At 56.2% G+C, this 24330-nt stretch overlaps 8 protein-coding genes across 8 annotated transcripts; 3 read left to right on the top strand and 5 right to left on the bottom strand.

The window, feature by feature from the left end:
• Positions 1–5288: 5288 nt before the first annotated feature.
• BKCO1_640008 (uncharacterized protein) lies at positions 5289–6461 on the top strand (the record flags this gene model as incomplete). The annotated part of the gene is made up of 2 exons (XM_020278208.1): positions 5289–5560; positions 5618–6461. The coding sequence occupies 2 exons, from the start codon at positions 5289–5291 to the stop codon at positions 6459–6461; spliced, it is 1116 nt and encodes a 371-aa protein (XP_020126497.1).
• A 254-nt stretch (positions 6462–6715) lies between these two features.
• BKCO1_640007 (uncharacterized protein) lies at positions 6716–8853 on the top strand (the record flags this gene model as incomplete). Its single annotated transcript, XM_020278207.1, has 2 exons — positions 6716–7277; positions 7382–8853. The coding sequence occupies 2 exons, from the start codon at positions 6716–6718 to the stop codon at positions 8851–8853; spliced, it is 2034 nt and encodes a 677-aa protein (XP_020126502.1).
• A 388-nt stretch (positions 8854–9241) lies between these two features.
• Positions 9242–11057, top strand: BKCO1_640006 (glycosyl hydrolase family 43 protein; the record flags this gene model as incomplete). Its single annotated transcript, XM_020278206.1, has 3 exons — positions 9242–9760; positions 10131–10301; positions 10365–11057. 3 exons carry the CDS (start codon positions 9242–9244, stop codon positions 11055–11057), a joined length of 1383 nt encoding a protein of 460 aa, XP_020126501.1.
• Positions 11058–14028: 2971 nt separating this feature from the next.
• On the bottom strand, positions 14029–15259 carry BKCO1_640005 (uncharacterized protein; the record flags this gene model as incomplete). The annotated part of the gene is made up of 2 exons (XM_020278204.1): positions 14029–14860; positions 14937–15259. 2 exons carry the CDS (start codon positions 15257–15259, stop codon positions 14029–14031), a joined length of 1155 nt encoding a protein of 384 aa, XP_020126500.1.
• A 583-nt stretch (positions 15260–15842) lies between these two features.
• Positions 15843–17130, bottom strand: BKCO1_640004 (uncharacterized protein; the record flags this gene model as incomplete). Its single annotated transcript, XM_020278193.1, has 2 exons — positions 15843–16851; positions 16919–17130. 2 exons carry the CDS (start codon positions 17128–17130, stop codon positions 15843–15845), a joined length of 1221 nt encoding a protein of 406 aa, XP_020126499.1.
• Positions 17131–18572: 1442 nt separating this feature from the next.
• BKCO1_640003 (uncharacterized protein) lies at positions 18573–19538 on the bottom strand (the record flags this gene model as incomplete). Its single annotated transcript, XM_020278182.1, has 1 exon — positions 18573–19538. One exon carries the CDS (start codon positions 19536–19538, stop codon positions 18573–18575), a length of 966 nt encoding a protein of 321 aa, XP_020126505.1.
• A 634-nt stretch (positions 19539–20172) lies between these two features.
• BKCO1_640002 (uncharacterized protein) lies at positions 20173–21411 on the bottom strand (the record flags this gene model as incomplete). Its single annotated transcript, XM_020278171.1, has 1 exon — positions 20173–21411. One exon carries the CDS (start codon positions 21409–21411, stop codon positions 20173–20175), a length of 1239 nt encoding a protein of 412 aa, XP_020126504.1.
• Positions 21412–22560: 1149 nt separating this feature from the next.
• BKCO1_640001 (uncharacterized protein) lies at positions 22561–23505 on the bottom strand (the record flags this gene model as incomplete). The annotated part of the gene is made up of 1 exon (XM_020278160.1): positions 22561–23505. The coding sequence occupies one exon, from the start codon at positions 23503–23505 to the stop codon at positions 22561–22563; it is 945 nt and encodes a 314-aa protein (XP_020126503.1).
• Between the last annotated feature and the right edge of the window lie 825 nt (positions 23506–24330).

The raw sequence follows: 24330 nt of genomic DNA, 5'->3' as shown, positions 1-24330 counted from the left end.
GGTGTTCAATGACCTTTTGTGAGCCCCTGCTACAAGTAGCGTGTGCGAGAGCAGCCACAACTCCACGAAGCCCACAGCTGTCAAATTCTCTGCCGCAATACCTCACACCCAAGCACTATCCCTACTCAAAGCCCTCTAATGCCTCATTGGCAGCAAGTCGTGTCTCCACACTCATTACCAACACCACGATCAGCATGATTCATCCCTGAGCCGACTAATCCCGCCACCACTTCCTCAAAGACCCAGCCCCGCTGACCCTCTCTCCAGCATCCCACGCAAGCACCCAATCCGCATGTAGGCCCAGGCATGAAACCGACTGCGGCTCCCGAAATCTCCGGTACCGCCACGTCTCGCAAGCTGCCTACCTTCACGACGTCTCTCACGCAAAAGGGGTAACAACGTACTGCCCACCAGACGGCCGGCGGCAGTCGAGGAAGCCCGCTCGCCAGGCGGCGATGGCTGTACATACCCATATATACCATCGCACACCCAAGCGGGACGTGGATGTTTGGTGGCGCGGATTTCACGGCTTTTACGACCATGGCCGGCGACGGCTGGATCACTTCTCAGCTATTGATCTCGATCTCGCCGGTGAGTAGTAGTTCACCTCCCAAGGCAGGGTGCCAACACAGTCGCTGCTGCTGCGAACCTGCGGCTCTTTTGTGAGCTGTGATGCTTGGGGTGATTGTTTCGGTAGGGAGGACTGAGGGTCTGCCGTGCGGAAGGTCCTTTGGGTGCAATAGACAGGTGCGATATGGGGAACTGCGCATGCCATACATGTTTTTTGGCAGTCGGGAAGAAGGACTGGAATCACGGAAGTGGGGTTTTGAGTTTGCAGTGGGCAGGAGCTGGTAGTGGGTCGCGTGTCACAGGCAATGTATGTGGATAATTTCTGGAAGATGAAGGTGGTCAAGGACCGGATGTATTTGGGTGCTATGGATGAGAATGCAAGCAATGAAAGCAGACGATACCTCCCTCGATCTAGCCCAGGTACCACTCTTCCACCTTTTGCGACAAGGACCCAGGGGCCCTTCGAAGTTCTGGAGAGAGGGATTGGCTGCTCCTCTGCCCGTCTGCCCCGAGTCTCATCTGGTTGGATGTCGCACTCAGCTTCAAACTTCAAACTTTCAAAGAGCGGCGTACCACTCTTCCATCTTCCTCACAGAGACCAGCAGCTGTTCGGCGTGCTAGAGACTCGACTGCCTCGCTCGTCCGGGCCGAGCAGCAGCTAGTCGGTTGTCATCCTCAGCTCCGGATTGTCCAGAAGGAATCTCATTGTCCCGCTTGGCAGGCCCAAGAGACCCGAGAATATGGGGGCGCCACCCCCGCCACAATAGTGGCTCTCGAGATACCCTCCTTCCCTGCTTGTATGTTAGTGAAAGCTCCTTGATGCTTGAGGGGCCAGTGAATAGCTCGTCGACATGCCTGAAGAGACTGAAGGCCTGGCCATCCCGTCCAATCTCTTCCCCCGATTCCATTCTGGTGTTGATTATCCGACGCCTCTGTTGGCTCACGAGGAGCCGATACATCTCTCAAGCCGACCTTTCGTCTTGGGTATGAATGGAGGTGAAGTTGTCGAGAAAGAATGTCAACGTATCGATGGTAGAGATGCGGGAGGGCGGAAATGTTGATGTAAATATGTTGCAATAGGAATACGGACGGCGGTCGGGGCACCCAGTCGGCCGTATTGATCTGGAGTGAGCGCGTGAGCGGGTGTCTGCAGAGATCACTGAGTGGGATGCGGGAAAGCACTCACATATGCTGAAATTGACGGAGAGCAATGAGCGGGCCCGGCGGCGGCAGAAAAAGTGCTTGATACTACTGCTGCGGTTCTAAGGTGAGATCATCATCACTACGTATCCTGGAAGGAGCGTGGCAGACCTCAGTAGGATTTTGGTAAAGATGATGGGGTAGTCATGTTTAGGTATGATGGTTCTTGCTGGGGCTCAGGCGGTGGTGAGCTCATATGCAAGCAAGGGAAGATGATGAGACTCACAAGTGTCGTAGAAATGAAGCGGTAGGAATATCGACCGGCCGGCTCAGGATACTGAGGAGGCGCATGGCCGTTGAACGAGCGGCGCTCGCTCAAGAGGACAGGCAGGCAAACGCCGCCGGTGGGCCTGCTGTCATGACTGTCAGCTTCTGTTCAGCACGCTGGATGAAAGGAGGGGACGATACCCACGTCGGAGCACCAGGTTGAATGAGGTGGCTGGAAGGCCTTGAGGCTGGATGGGCATGTGGATGAAACAAGAGGGTGCGGTAGTTTACTACCGGTAAGTGAGTATTGGAGCAGAGATAGAAAGAGGGCGGTTAGGCAGCAGCGGCTGGCACGTTGGGCGCACAAGTAGCAGACAGCCAGTTCGGGAAGGCAGCACTGATCTGGCAGCAGCGATCGAGCCTCAGCCGCACGTTGGGCAACGGGTCGAGTGATGGCTTTCGGGCCCTTCAGGTTCCGCCCACACTGGGCTACGCTCAGGGTGCGAGATCGAATATACAACGAGGACATAGAGCGTCATCTACGCAGTAGTCATTTGACCTTCTGGCTATGAGGCGCGTAGCACTGCCTGCCCACAGCTGTCTAGCTACGTCGATCAGAACGCACAAAGAAAGCGAGAAATTCATTCAGGTGCAGTTTTTATCATCCATGTACGATTCATGATTTCTGAATTCTCGCACTACGTGTCTCCAGGTTCCAATTCAGAGTCTCCATCGGTCCCCTTTCCTTCACACAGCCCATTCATTGCCGGAATTCTAGGTAATATCACTCCAAATCATGATTTCCTTTCGTGTTGTGGCAGCGGAGTCATGAATTGGGTGTATGAGCTCCAGCACAGGAGGGCGTTCGTGGGAGAGTGCCTTGCCGGTGGTTGGTACCGGTGGGATCACTAGCCGTGAGCTTACTAGACCTTGAATAGAGAGTACCGTGTGTACGAGAGCGTCCTGGCGGCGGCTCGACTGGGATGAGGGAAGCAGGCTCGGCGTTTGGCGTAGCGTCACTGTTGCCAAACAGATGCACGTTCGGGCAAGTAGAAAGACATGCAGTGGCCCTATTGCTTGTAGTATCCCGGTATCTCCAACTTCTCATGTCATTCCATCGGCGCTGGTGGTCAGGTCGGAGGACTGGCCCATCATTCCCGTTCAGGAGGGTGCCGGCGGGGTGGAGGGAGTCGATATCCTTTGAGCGAAGCGCTCCTGTCAGTAATCGGATGGGCCAAATGAGCTTTTCCAGGCCTACTTACATCAGTGACCTTGTGTAGGACCATCAGCAGTCCTGAAAAGGGCACGAGCATCGCTGACCGAGAAATTCCACCCCGAAGAGCACTTGGCAGGATTTGCCCTGCCATTCGGAAAACGTGCCCTTAGGGTGTAATATGGTGACCATCAGGGCGGCGGAGCCTTTTGAAGCAGAGGTAGGGTTCTTCTGGGGATTCATTTCTATGATATGCCACGCGTAAGTGAAGTCCGCATTGAGTGCCGGGGGATGTTTTGGGAGTGTTGCTCACTCTTCAACCTTTCTTGGGAGATTTTCTTTGTAGCTATGTGCAACAGGATAATCCTGGAGTGGTCGAAGGAGGGGATGAGAGAAGAGGCGGAGGGGATTGGTTGAGGTGAAAAGGCGAAGGTTCGATGTGTGGGCTGGAGAACTAGCGCGGTCACCGCAGAGGGAAGGAGCGGCAACATGTTGGAGCCCTCCCAGCCTCGAACATCGCCAACTACTTGGGAACTTCAAAGACGTGTCCGACTCACCTCCAGGGTCGCGCGCGGATCGACCTCACCAGAAACAGGACAATGCCATCGGAAACCCACTGAGCAGGCATACCAGCGCTGCGTTCATTGCTGAAGACAAGAACTTTCCCGTACCGCCTCATGGACCACGACTATCAACTTAGGTCTGAATTCCATGGAGCTAACAAGGTTTAGGCTTCTCTCAATTTGCCACATCGCCCTAGACCTACTTTCAAGCCTGAGAAGCGCGAGAATCCACGTTCGGCGGTTCCTATGCCGTCGCCACGATGACATGGCCCTGTGTTCTCTTCGGTGGATACTTCTTCTGATTCATACACCACGGCGCAGGCTGCATGGCTCAGGAACAACCGTGAGCTGTGTGCACGATGACAACAGCAAGCTCTAGAGATCCGGGCCGATGGAGGCCCTGCAAAGATCTCAAGCATGGAAGGACTGGCCGTGTTCGCTGCACCATATTGCGCAACATGGCTCTATGGCTTTCGCGCCTTTCATTGCACAAGCAAAAAACCCTCCAAATTGACGTTGCTAGAGTTACGGCACAGTTGTTGCGTCTGTGTGCTTCTCGCAATTCCTGGTCAGTACATTCTCTGACACTAACACAGCAGCTAACGAGATAGCTGTATGTAAACAATCCGCATCCACACATCACAAAGCCACACTTTCGAAGACACGGGTCAATCACCGGACCGAATACTTGCCCCTGGAATACAATCTGTGGAGAAGCGCGGCAACGCCGCCGTCTCCTGAGGCACTGAACGTTATGCTATGACATACAAGGGACGAATATAACGGCTGGATCGAGTGGGTATGCTTCGGGCGTGTGATACAAGTTTGGCGAGGTCGAAATTGGTCTTTCACGGAGAGTGATTCAGGCAAGAACAATTGCATCAGAGATTCGGGTACGCATTAGTGATGGAACTGGAGCTTGATAGGGTGTCTTCGCCAATATCATACAGACGAGGTATCTTGAAATGCTGCATCGCACACATATGGCATAAGAATCCGATACTTTCTCTGGACCAACTCGAAGCGCTGATGCGTTCGGCCGCAAATTTATGAGGCAAGCGTAGTAAGGGTCGAGAACGGACGGCCAGTACCAATGTGTTTCAGAAGTTCAGAAGGACGAGCATGTCAAGAAATCTGTGGCACTGATCCAGGGTCCCGAATCCCATCTAAAACCGGGGCGTTTACGCGCTCATGGGAGGATCCCAGAGCGGGACATCTACTATCCTGCTCATGAAAGGCCATAAGTACAACTCAATATCCGGACGTAGACATGATGCTTGGACAAAGGCTGTCAAGTCCAGTCAGTGATTATGGGTGTAAGAAAGGAACTCAAACATGCATGGGCGGTTGAATCCAGAATGGCGCAGTTGTATTCAACCCGAAGATGTGAGCCTTGAAGGTAAACACAGCGAGGTCAGTTAGATCTAACACGCGCGCGTAAACTGCTCCCTCAATCACTGGCAAATCGCGACCCAACTACCACCGCCTTTTCTTCTTCTTGCAACACACCGGCTTACAACAACAGCTTCAGCACCATGCCAGGTCTACTCCTGCCACAGAATGCCACTGTGGCTTTCCACAGCATTGTGCGCCGATTCTTCACACAGTCAGCACAGCAACCGTCCAACAGGGTTGAGCATGGGGTCTTCTTCCTGTTCAATGTCCTTCACGAAGTGCTCAACACCCGGAGGACCTATGATCAGTACGACATGACTCCGGAGCAATGGGCCTGGCTCCAAGACACCCTCCACATGCTCGACACCTCCGAGCTGGCCGTACTCGGCGAGTTCGCAGTACAAATCTTCTCGTGAGTTTGACAACCCCCAGCCCACGCTCCGACAACAGCAACTAACCACCTCACCAGTTTCGACTACAGCATCGTCGAACGCACCATCACGGTCCGCTACCCGTCCGAGACCCAGACGCGCTTCGTCTGCTTCCTCAACAACACCCTCGAAGAACAACTCCGCATGGCCATGCACCGCCAACCGGGCTACGAGCACCGCATCGCCTCGTACAACCCGCGCGACGACTTCCCCCTGCGCCACATCGCCAACGGCGTCGACTCGCACTGGACCACGGACGGCCACTGGATCTTCTCGGTGCGCACGCCCAGCATCGTCGTCTACGACCACACGCAGCGGCAGATGGGCCGGCCGTTCTACCCGCTCATCATCGAGGTCGGCGACGCGGGCATGCACGCCGACGAGGAGGCGCTCGCCCGCGACTACCTGCTGGGCGACGACGAGAGGCCCAGCCTGTTCCTGTGCATCACGCTGTGGGACGAGGCGGACGCCGAGTGCCGCGTCGGCACGTACAGCCTCTGGCGCAGCGAGGTGCAGCCCGACGTCCAGCCCCAGGCGATCCACGGCTTCTGGCCGCCCGGCACCGTGTGGGAGCCGAGACGCGTGGTGCAGGACAGGGCGTTCACGGCGAGGGGCGGACATGTGGATGTGGGAGATGGCGAGATCGATCTCAGGTTCAGCGAGTTGTCGGCTAGGTGCGAGGAGTGGACGAAGACGGAGCCGGAGGGGACGCGCGACTGGCTGTGGCTGATGGATGGGATTCAGATCTCGTTTGAGAGGCTGTCTCATATCTGGCAGCTGGCGAGGGATGGGGAGGAGTATGTGGAGTCGAGGGAGTTCTTGGTGTGGGAGGAAGAGGAATGGGCGGAGGGGTATGGAGAGCCGGTGATGGGCGGGGAGTAGAGGCCTGGGGGTGGTTTTTGGTACGGATTTGGGCACCTTGCAAGCGGTGCGTTGGATAGGATTTGGCCCCCAGTAGCTCTATATCTCAGATCGGTCATTGCCTCGCTAGGAGGGCATGATGTCATTAATAGAGCATGGCCATGGGACCTGCTAGTGCGCAGTGTTTGTTTTTGCTGTGCTCGCTTAATCAGCGGGGGGGTTTTGTGCGCGTCAGCTTTCTTCCTCCGCCTCACACCCGACACCCTCGCCACACCATGCATCACTTTGCATTATCTTCATCTTCTGGCACTGACGCCCTCTTCATCTTCTCCTTTCCATTGCCGTGCATGTCGAAGCACACACGGGACGACATGCCATCTGAACAAGCGGTGCTGCACCTCAGCGCGGCCAGCAGGCTTGCCCCACAGTGTGAAGACCACTTGGACACCAAGGACTTCATCGCCTTTGTCCTCCAACTCGTCACTGGCGGGCAGCGTCGCCCTTCACTAACGATCGCCGGCAGGCGGGATGAGACCCATGAGACTGCGGTCCTGGCGATGCCCGATCCACCTGTGCAAGCTCAGAACGGTAACAGACACGCGATGGCATCCATCGTTTTGCGTGTCAAAGTGTTGAGACGGCAACCTGACCCGCACCTCACTCGGAACATCGACGTGCATGCCAGTTTCGTGGCTACGACGCCTAGGCCCGCTTTGTCTGAGAGCATCCGCCCGCTCTGGTCCCTCACTGTCACCTTTCTTGACAATCTTGCCGCAGACGACAGTGAAGAGAGTGACACGTATGGTCGTCTCGACACTTATCCGAAGTATTCTGCAGGTAATGTCCTACAATCTCATCACCTGTCTTCCGTCCAGCCTCCTATAAGCAATGGAGTCTTGGTTCTCCACCAACAGTACTTGCCGACTGACATTCTGATGCAGGGTTCACCTACATCGACAAGATCTTCAACCACTTGATGCATGGACATCTCACCATCTACGACAGCTGCATCAGGATCAGTCACATTGCTCGGAGCATGCCTGCGGCAGTAAAATTTTCATTCAGCCCTGCGACCATCCCAGGCGCCTCCCGTGCCGTCAGTTTGACCCAGCCCAGCCACGGTGCACCTTGCGGCAGCCTCATGGCGATGGAAACTTTCCTTCGATTGCAATCGGCGAGTTTCAATCGCGAACCCCAGGACCCGGGCGCTATCGCCACGGACTGTGGATTGTACACAGGTGAAGAAACAATCGTATGGAAGAAGATGACTGCTAGGTTCGAGATGGCAAGCGCGCTCCCCTCCGGGGAGGCGATGTTGCTGGGAGGCTTGAGATGGCTGGTGGACCACCAGTCCTCTGCTTGCTCAGAGGACACCAACCAGGGGACGGTATGGACAGCCCACCCTCGCACGTGTCGGCGCATCGGCGTCGACACTCGGCCGGGGAATATGTCGGCCCGGGGGCACAGTGGGCGCAATGGGGGGTGGTGTTGCAGCACGCCCGGCCGCACACGGTCGCTGCAACACCACACCCCAGCCATGGAGAGCCCACAAGTGAACCTGGCGGACGCCCTCGGGCTGACAATCGACCACGGCAAATTTCCCGGCACCATCAGCGGCATCCCTGGCCGCTTGAGGCACGCCACCCGGGAGTCCAAGTCCGAGCGCGCTGGCGCAGTCCGAGAGATGATCCAGCAACAGAACCCGCGCCGCCTCATCCTCTACACAGACGGCTCCCAAATGCCGTTCAGCCGGATGGAGTGGAACATCGAGACCAACACGATGACGGAGAAGTGGTATGCCAAGGTGGGCATTGCGGTGGGATGGCAGGAGCAGAACCGGACCACCGGGAGGATGGACTGGATGGAGAAGACGCAAGACATGACGGATGTCCTCCTCCGCGGGACTTGGAAAACCGACCGCATGGAATTCGAGGCGGTGAGGTGCGCGATCGCGAACGTGGCGACGTCCATCCACAAGGGCATCAGCCCGAAGGCAGACGAGCGAGGCTACCGCATCGGAGCCCACTCCAACCCGTGGGTCGAGACTGCCGGCCCCAACATGACGAAAATCACCCTGATCACCGACTCGGACAACGCGCTGAAGTTTATCGAAAACCCGACAAAGCCGTTGCGCAAGCACCGCGCCTTTTGTGGAGCCGAGTTCCCTCTGCGCCGCCTCAACGTGGCGGCTGAGGAGCTGGTCTCCCAAAACGTCAGCGTGGAGTTGATCTGGTCACCGAAAAACACGACGTTTGGCAGCATCTGGGCCGACTGCTGGGCAAAGATTGCCAGGGGCGCCGACCCGTGGAATGAATTGAGGCAAGAGCTTCTCCACGAAAGCGAGAGGAAGGCCCATTGGCGGCTTTGGTGGAAGGAGATGTTTGCTCAGGGCCGACAGGGAGAGTTTTACTGAGTGCCGTCGTTGGCACAAAGTTTAGCGCCGGAGAAGGGCGCCGTCAACCAACCCATGCGAAAGCTGTCCAATCAGCCGCTGGCATGAACACGAGGGACCCGCCCCTTGCGGAGTAGCATTCTCCGCAACTTTCCACATCCGAGCCCGCCCTGTTTCCTGTTTCGCGCCACTGACCCTGGCTTCCGCCCGCCGCCCGGACCGCTCGGACAACCCACCGGAGGGGAATCAGCCTCTCATTGGCGCGGGAACACCACTTCCACATCACCCCACCGCGTTTCAGTTCCGTCGGCACGAAACTCCCGCGTGAATAAATCAGCCCTCTGCGGCCCTGCTTTTTTTTCCTTCGCCGCTGTCCTTCGCTCCTGCTTCCCCATCGTCCGCCTTCGTCATGCGTACCCCTTCTCTTGTGAGCCTCGCGCTGGTCTCATCGTCGGCCTTTGCGTCGCTGCAGGTCATTCCAGGCGCCACCTGGACGGCAACAAACACGGGCGAGCACATTCAAGCCCACGGCGCCGGCATCATCAAAGTCGACGACACATACTACCTGATTGGCGAGGACAAGACGAACGGCACCGCCTTCCTGAACGTCAACTGCTACTCGTCCACCAACCTTGTCGAATGGACCTACGAAGGCGCTCTGCTCTCACAGGAGGCCTCTGGCGACCTCGGTCCCAGCCGCGTGGTCGAGCGCCCCAAGGTCATTTACAATGACGAGACAAGCAAGTACGTGCTGTGGATGCATATCGACTCGTCCGATTACAAGGAGGCGAAGACGGGTGTGGCGACTGGTGATACCGTTTGCGGATCCTACGAGTATCAGGGGAGCTTCCAGCCGCTGGGTTTTCAGAGCAGAGACATGGGCTTATTCAAGGACGATGACGGCTCGGCGTATTTGCTGACGGAAGACGTGAGTTTTTTTGCTTTTTGCGTTTCCTTATGTAGACTCGATGGTGACGAACACCCATTTTTCTTGATGATCAAATCCATCCTTTTCCTCACAAAATTTCATTATTTCAAACAAGTTCCGTGGACGTCTTTCGTATTACAACAGCCAGGTGTCGGGTCAGGGCTTTCTACTGCACTCTGGCCTTTCTCGTGCCTACTTCTCTCAATTCTCCCTCTCATTTTTATGTACATGCTTTTGGACGCCGGATGATCAGCTGGACGGTTGCCCCCGAAAGACGCGGCAACTCGGGCTCTTCTCCACGAAATTCCCACCCTACAACGTCCTCACGAGGGCGCCTCGGTGCAATCCGCTAACCTCCCACCGCCTCCAGCGCGAAAACGGCCTCCGCATCAACGCCCTGACCTCGGACTACCTCAACGTCACGGGCGACTCGTCCGTCTACCGCTTCGACGAAAAATACGAAGCGCCCGCCGTGGTCAAAGCCAACGGGACCTACTTCCTCTTCGCCTCCCAGCTCTCAGGCTGGGACCCCAACGACAACGTAAGCCCATCCCTCCACGCATCATCCCCCCTCCCACAACTCAACTAACTCCCCCATCCACAGTACTACACCACCGCCACCTCCCTCTCCGGCCCCTGGACCAGCTGGCGCACCTTCGCCCCCGCAGGCTCCAAAACCTACTCCTCGCAAACCACCTTCGTCCTCCCCCTCACCGGCACGTCCGGCACCGCGTACGTCTACCTCGGCGACCGCTGGGTGTCCTCCGCCCTCTTCCGCAGCACCTACGTCTGGCTGCCCCTCTCGCTCGACGGCTCCGCCGCCACCGCCTCCATGTCCGACAGCGTCAACTGGATCCCCGACGTCGGCGCCGGCACCACCTCCCCCGGCCCCGGCGAGTCGCAGCCCGAAGGCGAAGCCGCGACGCTGGCGGGCGGCGCGCAAGTCGTGTCGTGCGCCGGATGCAGCGGCGGGCAGGCGGCGGGGTATATTGGCGGGACGAGTGCCCCGGGGGGGTCGGTGACGTTTTCGGCGATCGCGGTGGATGCGGCGGAGGGCAAGACGACGGTGCGGGTCAAGTATCAGAATCTGGACGCGGCGGCGCGGTATGCGAGCGTGGTGGTGAATGGGGGCGCGGGGCAGACGGTGGCGTTTTTGCCGACGGTGCAGGGGACGGTCGGGAGCAGCGTCGTGCATGTGCAGTTGGAGGGGGGCAGCGGGAATGAGGTCGTGATCGAGGGCGTGGCGGAGGGCGGGTGGGGGCCGGATGTGGATCGGATTATGGTGCCGAGGTCGTAGGGAGGTGGTGGGTAGGCTGTGCTGGGGTGGAACGGGAGGGACGGCGGGAGGAGAGTGGGAGCGGCGCTGCTGCGTGGGTGCGCGCGGTCAGCGTAGGTACTGTGGATATTTCCAAGCAGCGAGGTCGTCAGAGGAGGTGTGGATATGGTACGAATCTGACAATCATCTCTCACAATAATTCGCTCCATGGTGACGTTTCGGGAGAGGCAATGAAGCGCTGTTTCCGCGCCTCCAAGTATCTCTCTCCATCGGCGGGGGCGCCAAATCGTCCATCCAGCCTCTCTCCGGCGCGAATGACGCCATCCGCGACAGCAGAAGAAATTAAGCTTTTTTTTTTTCGTTTCCCATCTCCCGCCGCGCCGCGCGAACTGGCCGCGAACAAGCCAAGCCGCGTCTGCGTCGCCCTCCCGCCGCGCGCCGCCGGAGCAGCCCGCCAGCTCGACAGCCCGCCCGCCCACACAGCAGGCGCGCGCGCTGGCCGGGTGCCCAATCCAGGCTCTAAAAATCACCTAGCTGCGGGCTCGCTCCTTCTGTGAGGTCCTTGGCTGCTTGCGCCGCAACTCCCAGTCAAGTCAACGCGGTTCGCCAGGTCCACGCGCCACGCCTTCTTTGCCTGGCGGAAAAAAAAAATTTCTTGCATTTGCCCCATACAGCAATCCGTCTCTCCCATCCCCGCCGCAGTCCGAGAAGCTGCGCCAACGTGCGCGGCGCGGCGCGTTAGGCAGGGTCAGTTAGTCAGTCAGTCTGCGGCGGCAGGGCGCGATCATTGGCCCGCGCGCCGGGCGACACCGCGACAGACAAGTAGGTACCTGGTGACGTCATGAGGCAGCAGAAGTTCTGTTGGGAGTGGTCAGCGGTGGGATGGGTGGCCAGAGTGGCAAACGAACGGAAGCGGCAGGTACGCGGTGCGCTGCGGTGTGGGCGTAAGTGCCGCGGCGGGTGGGTTGCGGTATGGTGGGCGGCCATGTTACGCGCGGCTATATGCCCGGCGAGCAGAGGCGGCGGGGCACGATGGCGAGCAGCAGAAGTTTTTTTGCGCATAGGCTGCGCTGCGGTGGGCGGCCAGAGTGGCGAGCGGACGGCGGGAGAGCGATGCGCGATGCGGTGCGGGCATAAGTGACGCGGCGGGTTGGTTGCGGTGCGGTGGGCGGCCATGTTGCGCGCGGCGATGCGAGCGGCGGGCGGGAGGCGAGGCGGCTGGGCGCGGGTTGTGGGTTTTGGCGAACGCGTTGACTGGGGGGTGGCGTGCTGTTGGCTGGGTGGGGACCGGGTGGTGTGAGGGAGCGCGGCGAGGTGTGAGGGAGCACGGCTAGGCGTGAGTGCCGCATGGTTGATACTTTGATCATCCGCGTCTACGATAGATGCTGAAGTGGGCTCGTTGGCTGGTTAGAGACGTCGATGAGGGCGAAATTATGGCTCAGACGAGCGGTGCCGCCTGATGGACTCATAACGAATATTCATAAGGGGAAAATCAACTTTCTACTTAAGACTGGATGAACATTTCTAAACGTGTGCTGTGATTTGTATTAAGGAATCGGGGAGTGTTTATGGTATTGTTCTTTGCTGGCTTTTATAATCTAATCGTCAGATACATGTAGTAGCTCGCTTTCTCCCTTGCGTAAGACCGAAGAACACTGTATATGTTTAAGAAGAGCTATGTACAGAGATTTCAGTCTAATACAGCTGCTGTAGCCCAGCTCCTCGACTCATCGCTATTGATACTTTGTGACTACGATGTGAGACGTGAGTTTTCGAGGAATAGACGGCACCAGAAGGGACTACACCATCATTTTCACCTTTAGACCTTCTATCATCCGATGTGGATTTATTTATCTACCATACCGGTATCAGTTGGCTTGACAAAGGGGCTGAACAAGTGTGTAAAGATGGATAAAGAAAATAATAGTCTTTGCATACCCCATGAATGAAACGATGGCTCACTTTTACGTCTGTTTGCATTCATTTCGTTGGCCAACTTGACTTCCCCGTCCAGAAGTACTTCCGTTGAACCCCTGTTGCAAAATAAACAGAGAAATAATAGTCGACGCACGAACATCCACGATTTCACTGTTCGCGTTGAGCCTCCTAGCCCTTGACATTCTATCCCATGGAAGATCGTTTCATATGCAGGAAATGATTCGCAACCCTTTAAAGGACGAGGTAGAGGGGTCCCGGTCCTGAGAGATTGAGCCGGGATGACCGACAGACTGCTCATCGTGCTCTTACGCCATTCGAGGCAGAAGAATCTCAAACACTTTCTGGCAGAAAGCTCAACTTCTACGCGGACGTTGTCGTCACCCAGCGTACGGTAGCTGAAGAGAACTGCATTGATGTGAGCGATTGAATATGTCGAAGAGGAGGAATGTAACACAGTGGAGACGACGCCCACGGCTCTCCTTGACGATTGCTGAATCGATACGGACCGAGCTTTGGGGCTTGATGACGCTTTGGATTATGGAGGCAAAATCAAGTAGGCAACAACGCGGGGCCTGTTTCGGGAAGTGTGCGTAACGGAAGGGAGGTTGGAAGCCAACATGAGGCGTAGTGTTAAAAAGTAGCAAGCTCAGGGAGAAAGGACGTTTTGCGGACCATCCGTGTCTTGCAAACATGTGATGACATGGTTAGGGGATTGAACCAGGTCAAGCTAGTGCAGTAGAGCGGCGTGGAGCCTGCATGGGAATGAATGCTCAATAATTGGTTGCTAGGCTGGCAATGTGAGCGTCAATCATCATCAATGATGGAAGCATGACCCCCGATTATTTCGAGAGACACCCCTACGGCTACTCATCGACTTTTAGTCCGGATTGATTTTTCCCAATTTACATAATCCAGATCAATACGATACCACAGGGAAATCAGATTCGATAGAATCTGTGCGCGCCAGGGAAATCATACCATTCGATTCTCCTACATTAGTGCCATAAGGCCAAGATGCTGGTCCGACTCAAAGTCCAGATTAAAGCTCAAATCCTCAACGGTCTTCATAACCTGCATCTTCGTCCCAAATTCTCTCCGCCTCCATTTCCATTTGCTCCACCAACAACCTCTCCCTCTCCCCATCCACTCTTTCCCGCTCCCTCTCCCTCACCTCCTCCCACGCCTCAAACCCCTTCATAATCGCCGCCCAAGTAATCTCCACCCTCCTATCCAGCATCGCCCGCGTCGCCCCACAATCCGACTCCGCAATCGCCTCCACCGCCCTCGGCGGCAGCAATTCCCGCAACGCAGACGCCAACCCCACACCGCCCTCCCGATCCCTCACCAACCCTATCCCCTCCTCCTCATCCTCCACCACGCCGCCGCCGCCGCCGCCCCGCGCCCTCCACACCCTCAGCCCCCACCTCGACCCCTCCCCCCCGCACACGAACCCCACCACCACCCGCGTCTCCCCGCGACCGCACTCGAGATACCACCGCGCGCGCTCGGCCATCTCCTCCGCCTTCTCCCCGCCCGCCGCCGCCACCTCCACCACCACGTCTGGATACCACTCGTTGCGGTACGGCCCCACATACGACACCCCCAGCGCCGGCATGCGGAACAGCGACCACGCGTCTGGATAGTCGTGAACGGGGCAGGTGCTCGAGCCGGCGAGCAGGCGCAGCCGGGCGTTGTGGCGGGCGTCGCGGATGATGGGGCGGCGGGCGCCGGCGAAGAGGCGGGCGGGGAGGCCGGTGGCGCCGGTGGCGAGGCAGAAGGGGTTGAGGGCGTCGAAGAGGGCGTGGGTGAGGGCGCGGGTGGCGATGGTTTCGAGGGGGGTGGCGTTGTGGAGGGTGAGGAGTTGGGTTGGGCGGTGGTAGTCGTGGCTGTGGTGGGGGGGACGAGGCGGTTGCGGTTAGCTGGCTGGCGTTTGGCGTGGGGAGGAGAGGGGGGCGGACGAACGAGAGGTCTTGGGTGAGCATGTGGTGGAGGGCTGGGTCGTTGCGGGGGTCTGCCATCTTGTGCTGGAGGAGGAGGTAGCTGTCCCAGGGCATCCAGAGGGGGATGAAGGCGTTGGGGAGGGGGTAGCTGTGTGTGGCGATCTTGGATGCGGTGGCGAAGCCCTCGAGGGCGCGCTTGATGATGGTTTTCTGCGGGTGCTGGAGGTCGTCGGCCTGGGATGGCAGCCAAAGGCGGTTGAACATCCGCATGAAGTTGTTGTCTGCCCAGTCGGGAATGTTGGTTGGCCTGGCCTTGCGTCTGGAGTGTGCGTAAGGTTGATCCATGGTTGTGCTGGAGAGGTTGTCTGAGGATGAACGGTGGGAAGGCGCCGGGGCTCGAGGTATGTGTGCGACAACGGAGTTAGTGAAACCATCACGTGCTGAGCGCAACTCGCGAGAACGGGGTATTAGGCGCAGCCGGGATACTTCATACCGCCACAAATGATATTACAGTGCTTGTGTTATAGAAGTGGCCAGGCAATTTCTGTAGTGAGGCGCAATGAGTACAGAAAATGAAATCCACGCGAATAAGTATCAGGTCAAAAACACCCACTGACATGCTTTACTGGAGACAACGGCGCCAAAAATGGCATGAGAAAATCTCCAGTCACGGTAGCTTGTAGTGACGCTGACAGTGCTGTGTCTACACAACCAGCAAGCTTGGTGTTGTTGGCTGGTAGTCACGCCCACATGTGAACAATGTGTTGCAACGTGAGGTGATTTTTGATCTATGAATGCCAAAGTCCCAACTCCAACAGCTCATTCCAAAGGACATGTCCAATGCTGGCACTAAGCACTACGAACCCACCGCTAAGAGATCCAAAAGTACCCAAACTCCGTCCAAACCGGCCGAGCCAGAACCCAAAACTCACTCGTCCTCGCTCTCCTCACTGTCATCGTAGTCCTCGAGCTCCTCCTCCGCATCTTCAGGCTCATGTCCCACCCAGTTGTCGAAGCTCGTAGCTCCACCCTGCGCAACGGCACCCTGGGTGCGCGTCTCCACCTCCTCGAAGAGGTCGTCCATCAGCTCCTCCATACTCAAGTCATCGTCCTCGTCATCCTCCTCTCCAGCCTCATCCTCCTCATCCTCCTCATCAGCCTCATCATCCCCATCAGCCTCCGTCTCCGAAATCTCCATATCCATACTTCCAATATCCCCACCCCCAAAGATGTCGACCGTCTCCGGATCGTTCGCCTTCTCCCACAACCCCGTCAACTTCTCGCAATCCACCACAATCGACCTGCGCATCAACCCATCCACCACCTCCTCCTTCACCCCCCGGATCGCTGGCATATCCGTCGGCAAAAAGTCCCGCAACTTCAACTCCAAACCCTTCCCCTCTTCGCCGCGGACCCCGCGCCACGGCACCTCCTTCTCAGTAAGAAAGCAGCGACGAAACTCCCTCCCGTCGACGCGCGTCGGCAGGAAGCGCAGGTACCGCCACACGCTGTAGACTCCGCGCGTCGTGTCGAGCGCGACGACGGTGCGCGTCGCCTTGTTGCCGGCGGCCATGTAGCGGGCCGCCAGCCGCGCCTCCAGGTCCGCGTGCTTGACGTCGTTGCAGATCTCGACGATGAGGGTCGGCTGCGTCGGGGTGCTGCGGGCGTTGGTGGGCCGGGCGGAGTTGCCGCGGGGGGTGGTGGAGAAGTGGTAGGTGAGGTCGGGGTGGTGCGAGTTGAAGACGATGGAGGCGGCGCTATCGTCGCGCTCGGCGTTGATGGAGGTGATGCGCCCGAGGAACCAGTTGGAGGGGGATTCGATGGCGAGGTGGAAGAGCGCGGTGCTGATGTGGTCTTGGAGCGCGGCGGTGAAGAGGACTTGCGGGACGGAGGGGAGGCGGAGCGTGAGGTGGGAGGTGAGGAGGATGTAGTCGGAGCTGGTGGTGCGCGTGTGTTAGTGAGCGTGCACGTGAGGTGAGGTGGGGGATGGGAAGGCGGGCTTACCGAATGCTGTTCCAGGTGTCGAAGAGGTCGGTGTTGTCGCTGCGGCGGAGGTAGGTGCAGAGGCTGGTGTACTCGTCGCAGGTGAGGTTGAACGTTTGCCAGCTCTCGGCTTCGACGAAGCCAGTGAGGTTGTCCTGAACGGTGCGCAGGACTTCGACGACGTCACGGGAGTTTTGAGGGAGGTCCATGACCGCAAGGAGGTTTCCAGACATGATGTTGAAAGAGGTAGAAGCTCTGCGAGTGGGTGGTGAGGGTGTTGTTGTTGGGAGGAGGTGGAACCGCAAAGAGCTGGGGTTTTGTAGGTGCGCCCTCACACAGGCTGCGGGCGGACAACCCGATTCGGCAAGTATAGATTCTCTTTTCACATTGTGTTAGTGATATGACCTGCTGAGTCACTTAGAATGGACGTCCCAATATGGCGCTCGGCGCCCACACGCGGACTTGTAGTTGTTCACGCCTGCTCACAGCTAAGACATGAGTGTGATGGTAACATGCTTTTTCGACGGACTACTGACATGATATACTATAGTCCTTGCTGCGCTGAGGCTGATGTTTGGAATTTGGGAGTGATGGTGTCAAGTGAAAAATGGTCGCAGATCACTGGTAGTGGAATCATTTATCCTAATGGATTTCGATAGCTTTAACACTCTCGTCTGCATCCGTATATTCTCTTCATCTACTGTTGAAACAGGGCCGCTACCATTCACGTTTGTATCAGCATGTCTTCTTCCACTACCGACGAGACAACTTTGCTGAAGTCTACATTTTTATCAGGATATATCTTTCGACTGCGGTATCTTCATGGTACATGGACTTCTCCGCCCAGACCGGCGCAAATGCCCTCTCTTCGAGCAGTGCATAGCCCCTCCCCCTCAATATTTCCCTCCACCTCGCTGCCACCTCCCAACAGCGTCATTGTTCAAAACCAGCGCGTCCTCCCACCCAGGCGCTCCATGTCCATTCACAGCCCTGCAACGACGATCCTCTACCTCACATGCCCCACCACCCGATACCCGCAGCCCAAGGACGAGCAGTATCCGCATGTCATCGTCGAGACACATAAACACGCGTCGTCCTGCCGATAAGGTGGTTCTGTAGAGAAATAAGGCCGAATTCGCGGCACTGCAGCGACGCGGAGCGGAGAGGTGCGGACAGACAGCCCGGACCGAGCGTAGGGCAGGTCGGTATGGTGGATGTGCCAGAAAGGAAGCGGAGGGTTGAGTTGTGCGAGTACGCGTTGCGGGCAATTTTGTGGCAGCAACGATGGTAAGTTGGCGGGATGGCACGCAGGCGATGTGAGTTGGTAAAGATGGGAACGAGAAGCAGCTTACATGCTCTGGTGCAGTTCTGATAGAGGTTGAGGAAGGGATACTGATGTTGAACCAGTGGCGGGCGCTGTCGTAGTCGGCGCTGCGGCAGAGAGCTCGAGCTTCCGCTGAACAGGCACGGGCACGTGTGCTTGTGGGATGCGAATAAGGGTGGCTGAATCCGTGATTTGCGACCGGATACTACGAACTTCTTGAGATCTACATTCGAGATAAAGACCTCACTCCTCAAATATGCCTTTTCTTATTGCTATAAAGTACAAACGCTATGTCGTGCCACGTTTCCTAATCCATTCATATCCCCCATCACCCTTTATCTCAGATGCGCTTTACGAGGCTTGGTTCAACGCGCGAAGCTTGCGCGCATGCGCATTCTCTGCCATTTCCAAGCTCATCCAGAGCTCGTGATGCGTGATGACGATGTCCTCCTCCAGAATTGCCACCGTGACCGGATCGTCCTCGTTGACGAAGCGCACGTGGCTCGACCAGATCAGGTCCCTGACGGTGTGCCTCGACCCGATCATGTCCCTGATGGGAATCCGCAATTCACCGTGGCGCTCCTTGCCGTTCTTATGGCGGAATTTGACGCGCGTCCGGCTCGAGATGAAGACATAGGGCTTCTTTCCCAAATCTAAGTTCTGCTGGGTAACCTTAAGGATGGTGTAGTCCGCCCTCTTGTGCTCGCTCTTGGTATGATCGAGCTCCATGCGGCTATTGCTCATGCGCACAAGGATAGCCATGCCAGGACGTCCCTTATTCGCTGCCATGAGTCTCATCATCCTGCGCTCCGCGACGTTGTAATCCACCGCATGGGCGGCGTCCAGCGCAAAGCAAAGCCTCTTGGCTTGGGCGCCGGAGCCCCAGTTGAACTCCCAAACGCCGTCTGCGTCAATCCCATCGATGTCAATGGCGCGAACCTGTGTGATGGCGCTGGCAACGTTCTTGAGCACGTTGCCATCGGCGTCGCGGCGGGCGTAACGCTCCGCCACCTCGGCAATCTTGGTGTCGATCATGCTGCGCAGGAGCCCGGCGAAGAGACGGTGAACAAGATCGGGAAAGCTGTAGAAGAGCTTGTTGCGCGCGAAACTGAACTTGACGTGGCGGGCGACGGAGCGGTAGAGCTTGTCGTTCGATTTGATGAGGCCCATCAAATGCTCGAACTGGTCCTTGTAGATCCGAGTGACACCCTGGACAGGAACCGCGTCCCTGTCCCCATTGCTTCGGCGGAGGATCTTGTCATAGATGGCCTCCGGGTGCTTGAGTCTGCCAGGGTCGACGGTGGTTGAGGGATCCATTGTTGTTGTTGGATGTTGCGGGTTTGCGCGCTGGTGAAGAAGTTTCGAGCCATTTTGCGCGTCAGATATTTGCGTCATGCGACCGTAACTTTAAGCTACTGTTCATTCACTACTGACCTGGAGTAACCAGGAAAAGAAGGAACCAATCACACTGTGAGTCGAGAGGTCTCGGCTCTCCATTCACAAACCAGCATATCACGACTTCAGCAACACAAAAGCGAAAAAAACGGTTTAAAAAGTAAGAACTTCTTCTTCAATTTGCCAGTACTTGGCTGCGTTCCTGTACAAGCAGAAAAATACCTTCTGTTGGCATGAGCGTTTTCCAGGTCAAATGTATATTCGAGGCCATCAGCTTGTAGTATCACATCAAAAGAATTTCACTCTCGTCCGTGCAATATTTGTTGGCTTGATATGGATTGTACTACAATAGTTATCAAGTCTCCGTGGAGTGAATGGAGGCAATCTTCTATCCTCCCTATCCATTCCTTTTCCCCTTCAAGTGTTTGAACTGTACAAGACTTTGATCAGCCGTAAGCTATTATCGTCAAAAGTTTTCAAGCAGGAATACCCTTCTGATCAGTGCAGCTGCCAGCCTGTACCACACTTGAAGCAACATCATCCCCTCCCACGGTGCTCATGTCGAGACACTATCCGCATCAGCCTCCTCGCTCTCCTCCTCAAGGACAGCGTCCGGTCCCTTCCAAGGCTCCAACCCAAGATTTGAACGGATCTCTCGAATCCTCCTCAAGAGGTCGCCGCTATCAAAGGGGCTCTCATTGGTGTTTTCAGAAGGAATCTCCACTGGCTTCCTATCCTTCTTCTTGATAGTCCCGCCCATGGCGGGGTCCTGCGCGAGCTTGAGCTCCCAGCTCTCAGCCTGCTCCAGCCATTTGAGCATGTCCGAATGGTCAATCTCAATAGTCTCCTCAAGCACACTCCAGAACGCCTCATCATCCATACTCGGAATGTGATCTTCAACAGCTCTACCAAGGAAGTCTGCGACGGTGAACGACAGCTTCCCAGGGACAAGACCACCGCTGCTGTTGCGGAACGCCCGCGGCATGCCGACGCGAACGACGCGGCCCTCAACCGATCCGTCCTCGTCCTCAACCGCAATCCACTCGTAGAGTGCATACGAAGCTTTGCTGTTCATGTCCGCCGGAGGGTTGAGCCGCATCTCGGGGTTGGTGTGGCGCATGTTGATGATCAGCGCCATTCCGGGACATCCATGCCTCTTCAGCATGACCTCCAGAACCTTGCCCTCTGCGGCAGCGGATCCCGGCATGAAGCACATCTCGAAGATGAAGCAGGCCATACGATCGGAGGAGGGGGACTCAGTGGCCGGCTCGATGGCCCAGATGCCGTCGGGGTACCTCTGCATGCTGGCCTTTTTGCCTGGAATCTCGACGCTCGAACGGGGCCAGCGGTCGACTGAAACAAGATCGAGGAGGTTCTTGGCCGCGTCGGACTTGGCCATGATGTCGTTCAGCTGGTTGGTGATCGCCTGGTTCAAGGCGATGGTCATGTCCTGACGGATGTTGGTAGGCACCTCGTACGATAGTTGGCGCCGCAACCGGTTATAGGACATCTTGAGGTCCTGAAAAGCGGTTTCCTCGAGTGCCGTGTCCTTCGAAAGGAGTTGCAGGAGCCGCTCATAGCCAGATTGGCGGAGGGAAAGAGTGCCAGCAGTTGGAACGTCCATGCGTCCTCCTGCCGAACAACGCAAGATCCTCTCGAAGATCCCGTTAGCCCTTGCTCTGTTGATCCTCAAGGAAAACTCGCTGGATGGCTTTGGTTGAGCCTGTTGTGGTTGATGGCCGCCATTGGAGTTCTGGGGATCCTTCGGTTCGGTAGCTGGGTGGGAGAATGACATGATGAATCCCAAATCTTGAACAGATTGTAAATGGGTTACAAGCAAAAGGGGTTTCTTGTGGAGAGTTGCAGAAGGTGGATCCAATCCTGCGAATGGGTATATTATATAGAGGAGCGCTGGCAGAGCGTGATGCATTGTATGGGCACACTGAGTGATGAACTGGTGTGTTAACCATCCGATTCGCTATCACCAGTTACTCTAGACGCTTTGTTTAGCCCCGTGATGTACTTGAACAACAGCCTTGTTGGGAAGGGTGTTCTGGTAACACTACGCGTCGTGAGCGGCGGCTTGAACTCTAAGCCTGCAGTCGCTCCAAACCAATGGAGAAGGCTTTGGATCAGTACTGCACAGGCTGCTTACAGTAGTTTGCTCTCTTCTTTTAGCTCTGGGAAATATCCTCAGGGCTCAGAGGACATGGCGAGTACGGACACTCACCAGCTGGTTTGGTGCTCTACCTAGGGCATATTCAAAGCAACCCCCAGCTTTCCAATTCCTCCAGAGGCTATACATTGCGGGCAGACACTATATAACTCCGAGCCTCTGCTGCTAATGCTCATTCATATATATTTCAACATATGAGTGGGAGAACGAAAGATGACAACGAAGAATGATAATATACGGATATTCAATTCATAAACCTACTATCTTCCAGATCATCAAGCTTACTCTTATATCTTACGTCTATCTTACGCTTCATTCCTTTTCTTTTTAATGCGCTGCCCAAATGATTGTTTGGGAGCAAATGGCTTTACGCAAATGCAAGATTTAGAAGATTGCTCCCGCGGGCAATCCTGGTACATTATGGGAAATTAATTTTTCCGTACCGCGTTTGGTATACAATCATCTTTTCTAAGTTCCGGAGTATTTCCAACATCGACCACGCGGGGTAGGCTGGAAACCTACATACACGAGGACAATGAATCATTTTTTCAAATAGCTCTCATTAACGCACATATTAATCTATCTATTGCTCAGGGGAATAAACCTCCTGATAGGCCGCGAGAAAAAGCATTTTGATGTAGGCAGAGTCTGAAAATATAACGACTGCATCCAGCTACGGTCTCTCAATCCATATAGAACAAAAGGTGATTATCGAGCAGCTCTATCAAGGGCTGATGATAAACGCTACGCCAGGTTGTGATCCCACTGTCAGAGGGAGTCCTTGTTCCTACGTGACAGCTTCTCACCTTTCTTCCTCCAGTTCGCGATGTCGGCATATGTGAACGTGATCTTCTCATCAAGAAGCTTTGCCGTGTTTGTGGCGACGATAGGATTATTCGAATCAAGTTTGGGTTGATAGATGTTTTTGTTGGCCGGACCCAGCATCTCTTTGACGGTGAATGAGATGACGCCGTCGCTGGGCTTGCCGCTTGACTCGCAGATGACCTGCTTCCGCTTCTTGTAGCCTATCATGCGACTGACTGACCCGTCGGTCTGTGTCTTATCGTATGTCTGGAAGAGGGAGAATATGGTCGTGTTGTCAGTCGTCTTCGCCTTCGGTCTGTTGTAGTTGGTGGTGATGACCAGGACTAATCCAGGCCTGCCACCGGTCTCTTCCATGGAATTCATGACCGTGCTCTTTACGTGCTCATATCGTTGAGAGCTAGCGACCTCGAGAGCGAAGCAAGACTGGGGTGGGTCCCAAGCGTAGAACAGCAAGTTCGCGTCTGGCGACTTCTTCTTCCTCGGATGCTCCCCCTGTATGATTGGCGTGATGCTGTGGGGTACAATCAGCTTCGCCAGGTTCAGGTGAGGCTTGCCATTGATGTCGGGCAATTTCCATTTCCTCTCGATGGCTGATAGTTGATTGTGCATGCTCTTGTTCAGTTGCAGGCAAATTGTCTCGTGGACAGAGCTGATGAGGTCGTACGAAAGCTTCCTGCTGCTTGGTCTGTAGATGAGCCGGAGCTTGCGGAAAGCGAAGTCTTGTAACTCAGGGTCGTCTTCCAGAAGGCGTTGAAGCTCGCTGTAGTCGGACCGACGGATATAGCATGCATATCCTGTAGTAAGCAGTCCCGCAGGGTTGCCGTTGAAGAAGTTGCGAATGACTTCCAGAGCGATGGATGCGTAGCTTCGCTTGGTGGGGGGAGCCATGCTGGATCGAAAGACGGTGTATTGGCGCAGTCGCTGGTGGTTGTGTCGCTGCTGCGATGTTGTGGAGTGCGAGGAAGTTCGTCGGGTTCAAGACCATGGGTTGGTGTTGGATCGCAGAATCGTAGCGCGTCGAAGAGCGGGCGCGCTGGCTGGACGGCAAGTATGCGCCGCTGCCCTGCGACCGAGCGGCGAATGGCTCCAGCGAAGCGAAGCAGTGCGTCAGCCACTTGAACCGGGAAGCAAAAGGCCGAGTCTCCGAGGCGGAAGGCGACTATGGCTAGGGAATCCTCCTCAGCGCCGTTTGTTCATCATACCATTCCGACTCTACCACCCGATCGTTCACCCTTCTGCATAGCACCAGCGCAACGGAACCTACTGCAGAAGCGCCACCACTGTCTCTACCTCTGTCGCCCTCGTCTAGCATCGTATCATCAACGGCACGTTGCAGTTAACACTGCTTCCATCTCGGGCCCTGACATTTCGCTGATCCCAAAGAGCCTGAGAGACGAAATTCCCACGAAAGCGAAGAAGGGCCCAGCTCGAGCGCCGCCTCATCCCAGAGATCGCTCATGTACTCTGCATCCAAGACACCGTACGCAAACTTCTGTCCGGAGCCAGTGATACAGGATATATGCACATGTTGATGAATTTAGGGTTCAGGAGAGGCCGGGCAAATTGTTCAAAATAGAAACAACCAAACCCCATTCCTCTGAGTGATTTGAAGTTCTGTCTTCATCAGCCTTCCCAGATGGCTGTAAATGAATTCCTCAATTGGAACCCGAAGCTATTTTTCGGTCGGCTTCTCCACCGCTGGTTCAGCTTCCC

Source organism: Diplodia corticola (assembly GCF_001883845.1).
Source record: "Diplodia corticola strain CBS 112549 chromosome Unknown scaffold64, whole genome shotgun sequence".
NCBI lineage: Eukaryota > Fungi > Ascomycota > Dothideomycetes > Botryosphaeriales > Botryosphaeriaceae > Diplodia > Diplodia corticola.
The sequence above is the reverse complement of the archived record's forward strand: the minus strand, read 5'-3'. Positions and strand labels throughout refer to the sequence as shown.